The sequence below is a fragment of the Equus przewalskii genome, chromosome 20 (genome assembly GCF_037783145.1).
Source record: "Equus przewalskii isolate Varuska chromosome 20, EquPr2, whole genome shotgun sequence".
NCBI lineage: Eukaryota > Metazoa > Chordata > Mammalia > Perissodactyla > Equidae > Equus > Equus przewalskii.
Genome location: NC_091850.1, coordinates 2,177,322 through 2,189,383, shown reverse-complemented (window position 1 = coordinate 2,189,383; position 12,062 = coordinate 2,177,322). Strand labels below are relative to the sequence as shown.

The 12,062-nt window shown below is 52.9% G+C and overlaps 1 protein-coding gene across 20 annotated transcripts in view; it reads right to left on the bottom strand.

The window, feature by feature from the left end:
* Positions 1-12,062, bottom strand: part of MYO9B (myosin IXB) — an 84,903-nt gene that overhangs the window by 40,053 nt on the left and 32,788 nt on the right. For all 20 annotated transcript variants that reach the window (XM_070587356.1, XM_070587339.1, XM_070587355.1 and 17 more), the window contains exon 3: positions 1,296-1,390. In XM_070587356.1, the coding sequence (XP_070443457.1) occupies positions 1,296-1,390 (95 nt within the window). The remainder of the gene's footprint in view (positions 1-1,295; positions 1,391-12,062) is intronic.

The window sequence follows — 12,062 nt, the reverse complement described above, 5'->3', positions numbered from 1 at the left end:
AGTATTAAATCACAATTACTTTTTTTTACCAATTGAAATTACCCAGAATATACATTTTTTAAAGAAAAAAATCCTATAGAAGAGAATTCTGACATCATGACTTAAATATTATAACATTAACTTACTGTACAAAGCTGCCAGATATTTTTCATAAGCATAATAACCACTACAGAGTGCAAATGAACAGAATTTCAATGGTGCACATTTAGCTGAAGTAACTGTGCCTTCATCTAAATAACTCACATTTCTGGCACAAAATGTTGGTCTGTTTTAACTTCCATCAGGCAACCAACTTCACAATGCAGTTACCACCTATCCACTCACCCACCCATCAATCCACGAATCCATCAATCTCCTCACCCATCCACCCACGAAACTACCATCTACCAATAAATCCATCCATCCATCCATCTACCAATCCACCCATGAATCTACCCACCCACCCATGAATCCATCCATCCATCCATCCATCTACCCACAAATCTACCTATCCACCAATGCATATATCCATCTATCCATCTATGAATCTATCTATCCATCCATCCATCCACCTACCCATCTACCCATGAATCTACCCATCCACCCATCCACCCATGAATCCATCTATCCATCTATCCATCCATCTACCCATCTACCCATGAATCTACCCATACACCCATGAATCCATCCATCCATCCATCCATCCACCCACAAATCTACCTATCCACCAATGCATATGTCCATCTATCGATCTATCCATCCATCTAGCCAGCCAACCAACCATCAATCTATCTACCCTCCTCTTCCTTCCCATCCATCCACTCAGCCACCCTTCAGTACTTCCCTGGACAACCGTCTCACTTGGCTACCCAGCATCACGTCTCCTTCTGGCTAAAGGGGCACGTGTTTGGCAAATGCCAGAGTCCATGTCAACTCTGCCTGTGGCCTCCCCAGACCTATGGAATTAGAAACCTCATCAAAACCAGGAAATAGGTTGGTCTGTCCTTGCCTGTTCTTGGCAAACCCCATGATGCTAGTACCTCAAGCTCACCTAGTCCATGGGCACCTGGGCCCATGCTCAATGCCCCTGGGGACGGCAGGGTCAGTTACGGACCTGCGGCCCCTCCCCCTACCTCAACCCACCACTCAGACCTTCACAACGACGACTTAAAATCACACTCACGCCCCTGTCGGAGTCACAAATGTCTGCATGGGCACGATTTCAGCACAAGCTCCTGGGGCTGGCTCCCCCTGCAGGGATGCCCAGGACCCCAGACTGAGGCTGTCACGCACAGCGCAGGTGGCTGCCAACTCACCCTCTCACGATGCCGCTCTCCAGGTAGTTGACCTGGATGAATTTCCCGAATCGGCTGGAATTGTTGTTGTGGGCTGTCTTGGCATTCCCGAAAGCCTGAGAGGAAAACAGAGGCAGGTTTTCAGATCGTGAGCACGAAATGTGCACTGGTCTCGGCCTGGAGCCTCGGAGCTCCCTTCCGGCTGGTGGATGCGCGGTGGCTGGAAGTTCTTCAAGGGTCCAGATGAGAAGCGGAAGTGCGAAGGCGTGGCGCCCCGTGCACTTCTCCGTACTTCCGCTGTCTCTCTGTGTCTGGGCCGTGGGAGGGCTGAAGCGTTATGTTTTTGATGTTAAAAATGCCAATCATCAGAATTCTTTTTTAGTTATTTGTTCATATAGCAAACTCTGGCCTGTGGGCCAAATCTTGTCCACTGCTTGTTTCTGTGCTGCCTGCGAGCCAAGAGTGGTTTTTACATTTGTAAATGGTTAAACAAAACCCAAAGGAGAGGACTATTTCCTGACATGTGAAAACACTATTCACATTTCAGTGTCTATAAATGAAGTTTTACTGGCACACGGCCAGGCCTGTTCACTATGGATCGTCCACGGCTGTTTTTGTGCTGTGATGGCAGAGTAGCTGTGACAGAGACCGTCTGCCCTGCAAAGCCGAAAATATTTACTATCTGGCCCTTTCCAGAGGGAGTTTGCTGAGTCCTGGCTGATGCAGGCGCCAGGCTGGGCACACCAGGCAGGTGTGAGGGAGCAGATGTGGGGACAGGTCCCGCCCTGGAGGGGTCTTGCAATTCTGTGGGACGACAAGCGGGTTCACAGCAATTTTCTTTTTAATTGGGGTAAAATTAGCGTAACATAAAACTAACCATTTTATTATTTATTTATTTAGAGGAAGAGTAGCCCTGAGCTAACATCTGTGCCCATCTCCCTCCACTTTATATGTGGGAGCCTGCCACAGCACGGCTTGATAAGTAGTGTGTAGGTCCACACCTGGGATCCGAACCGGCGAACACTGGGCCGCTGAAGTGGAGTGTATGAACTTAACCACTGTACCACCGGGCTGGCCCCAAAACTAACCATTTTAAAGTGAACAATTCAGTGGCATTTAGCACATTCACAGTGTTGTACAACCATCATGTCTATCTAGTTCTAGAATATTTCCATCACGCCCAAAAGACTCCATCCCCATCAGCAGTCACTCCCCATCCCGTACCAGCCCCTGGTAACCAGTACTCCGCTTTCTGTCTCTATGGATCTGCCTGTTCTCAACATTCCCTTCAATGGGATCATACAGTGTGGCCTTCTGTGTCTGGCTTCTCTCACTCAGCATGATGTTTTCAGGTTCATCCACATTGTAGTCTGGGTCAGGGCTGCATTCTCAACATGCAGAGGAAAATACGCATAGTGCATGGAGCCTTTGGCTGGGTGGGGTCCCCCCCTGGGGCCTCCCACATGATCCCCACCCAGATTACCACACAGAACACCCCTGTCCCCTGCCCAGGCTCCTGGAGTGCCCCCTTCCCATGTGGCACCCACCCACCCGCAAGGGGTGAACTGACTGTGAGAGGGTGTGACGGAGCCTTAGGGAACACAGGGCAGGGCAGGTACCCTCAGAGGTGGGTTCCCTGTTTCAGGGAGAGAGAGGCCTGTGGAGGTGGGGGTGGCGGGGAGAGAGACAGAGCTGGTCACGGAGTCTGGCGCTCAGCCATCCAAGCCCTTGTGGCCCAGGGGCTGGGCAAGGGGTGACTTGGAGGGCAATAGTCCAGAAAGGGAAGCTGTGTGGCAGCGAGAGGGCTGTCAGGCTGATGGTGCTGCTGTTTGGAGAGGCCGAGCTGTGCAGGGAGGCTGGGACGGAGCGAGGCTGCAGTAGGGGGAGGTGGCAAGGCCACTGCCAAGGTCCACTGGAAGGGGGAGGTTTGAGGGTCTGGTGGAGCAGGAGGATGAGGGCAGGGTGGGGAGAGACAGCCACGCTTGCAGGGGAGTCAGGAACAGGGAGACACGTAGAGAAGATGGGATTTTCTTGAAGGCCTCATTCTGCAGGAGGATGGATGCAGGTTGACTGCTGATCAGAGCTTCTGGTGAGGCAGCCTGAAGGCAGAAGCCCCACAAAAAAGCATCTGCTGGAAGGCCCAGGATGCTTCCTTGGAAAATGGCTCCATTCAGCAGAGCTCTCCATCAGGACAGTGGCCCCAGCTGGGCCCATGTGCCAGTCACGTTCCTGGCAGATCGGGTCACGGGACAAGTGACTTCCTGCCCCATTGCCCCATGGGCTTCAGACCCCAGGAATGGCCTCCCTGTAGAGCCTGAGCCAATCACCAAATTGCCAAACAGGAGAGTGATAACGAAGGATGAGGCCTCAGAGAGGCAGCCTGGCCCTGTATCGTGAAGTGGGGGTCCACTCAGGGCGGGGCGTTAGCTAGGCCCCTTGGGGGTCTCCACATGGCCTCATAGGCAGAACCCAGCCTGAAGAGGTGCTTGCCCTAGTCAGTGGCCACAGGGCCCACCTCCTCCTCCTCTTCTCAAATGTTTCCTCAGGACCTGTGGACCTGCTGGGTTTGCAAAGGTCGTCAGAGGGCTGATTAAACACAGGCCTCATCACCAGGTCCTGATGACGTGACCAAGCTACTTGCCAGCGGCTGTGCACCAGCCACTGGAGGCCAGGCCTGGGTCCGCCCTGCTCTCCCAAGTGTCTACGGAACCCAGTGCGGGGTTCCCGGCCTTGGCACTGCTGACATGTGGGGCCACATCATTCTCTGTGGGGGGCTGTCCTGAGCACTGCAGGGTGTTGAACAGCACCCCTGGCCTCCACCCACCATATGCCAGTAGTATCTGGGACAACCAAAGATGTCCCCAGAGCTGGCTGAGTTGCCCAGGTTTAGAAGCACTGCTATCTACAGACGGAGGTAAAGGGGTCCGCAGGGTCAGGGAGTCTGGGCCCCTCCTCCCATTACGAGACCCCCACGTGCGCTGGAGATGCTGGGGGTCCTCTGGGGAGAAAACTGCCTTTCTAGATTTAGTCTCCCGTTTCCCCTACGTTCAGCCTTAGAGCCGTGTTTTTCATTTCAAGTCAAGTCCATGGACTCCCAAGGCACCGCTCTGGGAAAAGCAGACAGCGGATCTGTCTTCTCCTTTCGTTGCACTCACCAGACCCTGAAGGGTAGTGTCTGAGCTGAGGACAGGCTTGCTCTGTGAGCGAGCATGCAAAGTCCTGCCTGTCCTGACCACAAGCAGATGGCCAAGCAATGTCTGACCCTGTGCGGACTCCTTCCCAGGGCTACGGGCCTCTCTCTGCGCCGGGGTCTCCACAGTGCCCAGGATGACGGCCCGCTGCAGAGACACCCCAGAAACGCGCATTTGCATCCAGAAGAACCAGTGGTCCCTTTTGAAGTCGGGACAAGTCTCTGTGGTGATTTGTAAGGTTTCTAAGGAAACAGGCCTGGCGTCCTGGGGATAAGAGGGAGTATCTTTGGGATGTAAGGCTCACCAGCTTTCTGGTTCTGCGGGGCCTGGTGACCTCACACGTCTGGTATGCGGTCTCAGCACACTGCGACTTTTCAAAGCTGATCTAAAAATATCCGGTTGGTGCTATTATACATCCAAGGAGGAGGAAGCACTGGCCTGGCGTGGTGAGGGGAGCTATTGTGTGGCTGCTCGCGGGGCTGGCCAGGGGTGCGTGCATCCAAGCAGAGGGTGCTGGTGTGCCCAGTGGATCATGCAGGGCCAGAGGTGGACAGGAGGGAGGAAGTGGGACCCAGGCACCAGCAATGATGCGATATAACCAGACACCGGGGCTGGGGAGGCCCATGTTCACACTGTCTTTCCAGCAGGCCAGAAAACCCACAGCTCTGGCAAAATGCTATGCAAGGAAGGTCTCTACTCTCTCAGAAACAATTTTTTCTCCCTTCTGTAATATAAAATACATGTTTCTAATATAATTTGTAAACTTTGAAAAAAATATATAGAACCATGCTAAAAGTTTGCCCAACAACAAAAACCTAAAGAGATGACCCCACAATTCAAGGCCCCCAGTAGTGGCTTCTAGCTATAACTAACACCCGGCCCTCTTCCGACAGGGGCAGACCAGCCTGGGCCCAGGGGTGCCGCGTGCCCACCAGGCACCCCCTGATCCTGCCAGTGATGCTGAGAGCCGGAGGATGCCTGGCCATCTTCCACTGTCCTTGTCTTTGAGGTCCTTCTTTTGGGAGATTCAAAAAGGTTTCTTAAATTGGACACATCAGGGTTGAGTATCCTTAGCCAGAAGTTTCCAGAAGGTATATTTTCTATCTCAACAGGATGGCTCTCCTCTCGGTGGGAAGGCACGGTAAACGCGTGAGGAAGAACACTGACAACGGTATCTCAGACAGGCTGTGGCGAGCACCAGTCCCCCGCCAGGCACACCGCGGGCTTCCCACTCTTTTCTTTTGTGTGGCACTCCTCTAAGAGCCAAATGTGCCAACCCCATTTCAGATGAGGAAACTGAGGTGCAGAGAGGTCAGCTGGCCTCCCCAAAGTCTGAGAGCAGCACGAGATCAATGTGGCCCTGGTCCGAACCCAGCACCCCTCCTCCTGGCCCACGCCCACTGGGGCCCTGGGTCCTGAAGCCTGGGCTCCTTCTTCACACCTGTTCTTGGGGTCCGGAGCCAGGCGAGCGTGCCCAGGACCTTTCGGGGTCCCTGCCGGCCCTGGCCCGAGGCCGCTCTCTCAGGGCCTGCCAGCCAGATTCCCGAGCCTTCTCTGAGCTCACACCTGGCCTCTTGCACAACCCACGTGAAAACTGAATGAGCTGTGAGAGGGATACATTAGGCAAACAGCGTTTTGCTTTCAGATTTCGAAACCCGAAAGCCCTGTGGAGTGAGTTCACAAAGGCAAACGCACTTGTTGGCCCTGTGTCACCAGGTGAGCCCTGAGTCGGGGTCCCCTGGAGAGAAGTCCCCCAGCCTTGTGGCGCAGGGCAGTCATCCCTCCGAACAGGCTGGGGTGGTCTGACATGAGATAACTCCAACGCCCCCAGATTTCCTGCAGCCGTCCTTTCTCAGAGGAACACTCTAGATGGTTCTAGTGGCTTCGTCTGGGTTGGCCTTCTCTGTTTGCCTGACCTCCTAGCCACAGGGAGCTCCCTCCCAAGTGTTTGTGGTGCTTTTGTACATGTGTTCTCATTCATTCACTCGACAACAACTTACTGATCTACTGCTGTGTGCCTGGCACCATTCTAGCCTCAAAGAGCCCCCTCCCTGGTGGGGTTCCATGGGGACACCCTGCACATTCACCTCAGCCGTGGCTCGGGTGTATCTCCTCCAGGAGCCCCCCCAGCCTGCCTGGACCGGGTGGGTGCCCACTGCCTCCTGTGGCCTTGATGCTGCCCCTCCCTCTGCGATGCTACCTCTGGGTAAAGCTCTGTTCCCCTGCCTCAGACCACAAGCCACGCAGGACTTCTGGGTGTCTTGTGTTGGGTCAAGGTCAGGCACCAAGACGGAGGAGTGACTGCTGTTGTCGAGAGAGGCTGCAATTGGATTCTTTTGCTCAAAGAACATTAGCAAATCTCAGGCCAGGATGAAGCCTAAAGATGGGGCCGAAAGAGAGAAACTGCCCCCCGTTTCCTGGCCTGCAGGAGCTGACTCTTCTCAGCTGTGGGTAGGGTGGAGAACGTGCACCTGAGGGCAACTGGAAGCCGGTGTTGGCACGGTGGCCCCACCACTTGGAATGGAGATATTTTTCTCCTATGCGTTCTCTGTGTTCTGGGTGTACCTTTCTACGTGAAAGTCCACACCCACTGACAGGTCGTGCGCATGTGGGGACATGGATGACGGTCTGACCCTGCAAGAAGATGCCTGAGAGGTGACCCAAGGCCGTGCTGGGCCTGCGTGGAGCACTGGAGTGTCATATGCAGCCTGGCCCAGGGGGCCGTGGACCGAGGAGCCCGGAGGGTCTGCTCTGCTGCGTCTGCTGGGCAAACAGCCCCAGGGGGTCCAGTCAGGGCTGAGGCTTTCTGCACGGAAATGCTGGGAAAATAAGCCCCGGGCCCGTGTGGGGTCTCGGGCTAATCCTGGCAAGGAGCCCAGGAGAACAGCTCTGCATCTGCAGGGGATTCTGGCAGGTCCTGGTGGCCTGGGGGAGGGCTGGAGGCCCAAGGCTATCGTCAGTTGTGCCAACTGGGGCAAATTAGATCACTGCTCTTGGGTTTCGGATTCCTCTCCTGTAAAATGAGGGGAAAACCCTTGCCTTCCTGGGCTGTTTGAGGATAAAATGAGATTGTCTGTGTGAACCAGTGGCCAGCAAACTTGTTCTGTGAAGGGCCAGGTAATCAATATTTTGGGCTCTGTTGCAATGACTCAACTCTGGCGTTGTAGCGTGAAAGCAGCCAGAGATGATCTCTTGACATGAATGGACGTGGCTGTGTGGAGGACACCCTCCCGACGCCGGGGCACGGGGCAGGCTTGGACATTGACCTTTACTGGGGTCAGTAAATCACAGCTAGCCACCTGTCTCTGTACGGCCCGAGAACGCAGAATGGTTTTGACATTTTTAAATGCTTGAAAAAAAAAATCAAAACAAGACTATTTCACGATATGTGAAAACGATATGAAATTCAGCTTTCAGCGGCCACAAATAAGGTCTTGTTAGTGCACATGCACGTCTGTTTACGCACGGTCTGTGTCTGCCTTTGGACTACAACGGCAGAGTTGAGTCACTGGACGGAGACTGGCCCTGCAGGCCTGAACACACCGATCCTCGGACCCTTGAAAGGAAAAGTGTGCCAGACGCTGGACCAGGGGCTCTCAGTTAAATGTCCTCTTTGCCCCAAGGGCACCAGCGCAGTGCCAGGCTGGGAGAAGGCTCCCACACTCAGACACTTGAGGAGTGAGCAGGAGAGGGGCTGAGTGTCATACGGCTGACTGGTCTCCCCGGGGCACAGTGGGGACATGGAGAAGCAGGACCAGGAAGCGTGGAGGCTGGGACGGGTGAGTGGGCTCACAGGCCCAGGGGCGCTGAGTGAGAAGAGACAGACAGAGGAGTCTGCTCCCTGGGAACTGCGGGTGGGAGGCGGGGGAGGGAGAAGCGCAGCTGATGCATTTTCCACAGAGCTGCTGTGCAGCGAGTGGGCGGAGGGAGCGGTGGCGTTACGAGGGGCCAGCCAGTTCCAGGGAGGGAAGATGCCAGGCAGGACAGGGATGACAACGGGAAGGGGGTGGCAGTGACAGCGGTGAGAAGAGGCAGCTGTGGGGCAGGGGACAGGAGCCACAGTCCCCTGCCAGCCCGTGCAGGTGGCAGTGCAGGCTCAGTGGGTCTGTGGGTTCGGGGCAGGAAGCAGAGAAGTCCCTCCAACCTCACGGCTCCCAGACTCACAGATGAGGAAGTGGAGGCTCTGTGGGGCCCAGCTGACACCTCGCCCGGGCCCGGGTTCTGCTCTCTTCCTGGTACCCAGGGGGCCTGGGGCCCCCAGCAGGCTCTCAACCACCAGTTGCTGGACGGATGGACAGATGGATGGCAGGCATGTGTGGAAAGCTGAGTGACGGTAGGACACAAGGCTCACTCCACCTCTGTGCTCTCAGCTGGTAACAGGCTCTGTTACTCTTACCCAGAACAGCACCAACTGTCAGCCACAGATGCAGATGGAAACACTGAAAACACAGCAAGGACCCCTGCGGCCAGGAGGAGGCCCTTTAAGAAGGGCAGATTCATCATGGGGCTGGAACGTACAGCACGGGGACTGTAGTTAATAACGCTGTACTGCATATTTGAAAGTTGCTAGGAGATTAGATTTAAAAGTTCTCATCACAACAAAAGAATTTTTTCTAACTATGTAAGGTGACAGATGGTAACTAGACTTATTGTGGTGATCATTTCACAAGGTATACAAACGTCAAATCACTATGTTGTACACCCGAAACTAATATAATGTTACATGTCAATTATAACTCCATCATAAAAGAAAAAAGCCACAGATTCCAACCCAGGGCCAAAGTTCCCCAGCAAACCGTGTGGGGAGCAGAGGTGGTGGGAAGGGGAGTGGGAGAATCTTAAAAAAAAGAAAAAACAAGAAAGCAACTATGAAACAAGTTATTGTATCTTATACTTTGCTAAATTTTGGTTTAGGTTATAATGAAGGTACGTGCAGCTCACAGAAAGAATGAAGAACAGATGGAGCTTTGATGGGGAGGGTCTTGCTTGGTTCTTACTGCACCAAAAATGTTTCAGGAATTCATCACACTCCCTGAGGGCTCATCTTAGCCACTTGAAACCCAAATCATTCTCTTTGGGGTCTACTTGCTTCTTTTTCTCAGGCTTTTGAGTTAGGAAATTAATTCACTTACTTTCATTATTCATATTTGTGAATACAAAGTGTTTATGGATATTTACGGATATAAAGTGACTACAAATTGTCCTCTCCTTACTGCTTTAAATACATCCCATGGTTTTTGATAATAGACAGTTTTTGTCAATGATTTTTAGAAAATCTGTAATTTTGGTTTACGGATGCCCCTTCATCTAAGAGTTGTTTAATAGAAGTTTACTTTTTCTTTTTTAAAACATTTCCATGTGGAAGGGGCTTTAAAAAATTACCTCCTAGTTTTATTGTATTGTTAAGAGTGTTGCTTGTAATATGTTTACTTTTGGAAGTTCTAGATGCTTCTTTCTCTGTGATCTGATACAGGAATTAATTTTATGAAGGTTCTGTGAATACTTAAGAAGGGTGATTCTCATATGGGAGTGAAGGGTTTATGCTATGGCCACAAGATCTGCCTTAAGTACATGCTCTGGGCATCTTTCATCCTTGCTGTCCACCCAACCAACCCCGTGCTCTGTGTTTGTATTTGTTTCTCTTGGTATCTTTATCATTTCCACTTTGTAAAGGCAGTGGCTGTGTTGTTTGGTGGATAAATGGTGACAGACAACCATTACACCTTGAGCGTAAACTGAGGCTCTGGCATTATAACAAAACTTCATCATGTGTAATATTCAGAGGCCTGAGTTCTACCTTCTCCACGTTGGAAGTGCAGCTCTGTTCTTGCCTGTTTCTATCTGCCTGCTATATCTGTGCCTGTCTCTTTATTTTTAGCTTCCTGAACCACTTTGGTTTAGGTGAGTCTTGTTCACAAAGCATGGAGCTGAACTTTGCTTTGTGAGCCAGGCTGAAAATCCTCTCCTCTTAATAGGCAGATCACACCCACAGAAATGTGGCAGTATGATGGACGCACTCCCTCCTGAAGCTCAGGCTACCAGCATTAGCTCTCTTCCCCATCTGCTGCTTGTGGGTGTGGCCGAGTGACTGGAGGCCAGAGCAACTCTCCAGGCCACTTTTGATGACTTCCTAAATCCTGTATCTTTTGCAAGATTTTTCAACCTCACTTTGCAACTGCTTTGCATTCCATTTGTGTGGTGGGATGCACCTGGGAGTGAGGACCCACTGGGCTGGTGGACTGCAAGGAGCCATGCTTAGGCTGAGCTGAGAGGTGAGAGTCAGTGAAAGCTCCCTGTTCTGTCAGTCATCTGGGATGATGTTTGCTTTCCCACACATTCCCAAACTGCACAGACTCTGGCGCTGATGACAAAACAGGAAGGACTTCTAGTACTTTCTATGCAGCAAGACCAAGCATTTGCACGTGTGAGGAAAGGTGAGCTCCCTGAGGTGGACTGGAGGGAGACTCTGTGGTCTTGGAGCACCCCTCCACATCCCTGCCTGGGCTACACCTTTTCTACACACCCTCAGGGAGGGACCCCCCCCCCCAGGCTCCCCTTGGGATGGCCCTCCATACCTGGGGTGGGCAAATGTGTCATCCTGGGGGTCTCCTGCTTACAGCAATGGGGAAGGACAGTCAGAATTCCCAAGATTTCAGCCTCCCTGGCCCCCCAAGAGTTGCTACTCCTGGCTGCTCTGCTTGACTGGGGTGAGGGAGATGAAAGTTTGAGAACTCAAGGAGGGGTTACGGGGGCTTGTTCAAGACACAGAGTCTTGGGCTCCATCTCAGACTGCAGAATTTCTGGAAAGGCTGAGGAATCTAAATTCTTAGAGCAGAGCTCGAGGGGGTTCTTCTTTTCCTGGAAGGGTGAGAACTACTGCTCTGGGTTTAGTATGAGGATGAAGGATCTTGGGGGAGAAATATAGCAAGAAGACATCTACATGCACGCCTCCCTCTTTCCTGAACATCCGGAGTAGGGGTCTCCGTGGTCAAGGGTGGGATGGAGCAAAGAGCTTTGAGCTCGGTGTACTTAATCAGAGTGCCTTCCTAACCTTTAGCCTGAGGGATAGGAAACTTCCATACTCCAGGGCTTCACTGAGATTGGCCACTCTCTACCTGAACCCCAACTCCAGGCGGGTCCAATTCCCATCCCGCCGGCCACTCCAGGGCCTTGTTCTGCCTGGCACAGTAAGGTGGAGAGGCAAGGAGGAGAAACCAGGTCCCCAAGATGCTGCTGGAACAGGCACAGGAGAAACCATTATCGAGGGTCACCTCCCAGCTTTGCATCCTCACAGCCCCGAGAAGTGAGGGCCTGTCTGGGACACTGAGCTTAGAGGCTTGGCCCAAATCCTGGTAAGGGCTGTGTGTGTCCCAACGCAGGCCCGGCCAGGGAGCCGGTGCCCTGGACACCACTATGGCTGCCGGACGCTGTCACCTGCAAACACTGGCGGGGCCACTGTGGCCAGGGCCCAGGCAGTGGTGGGAAACATTTCAGAGGAAGAAACAACAGGATATGGTGACAGTGATGCAGGACGGAAGAAAGCACCAAAGACTGCTGGTGACGGTGCTGCCCACTGAAACGGGAAGTGCAATAGGAC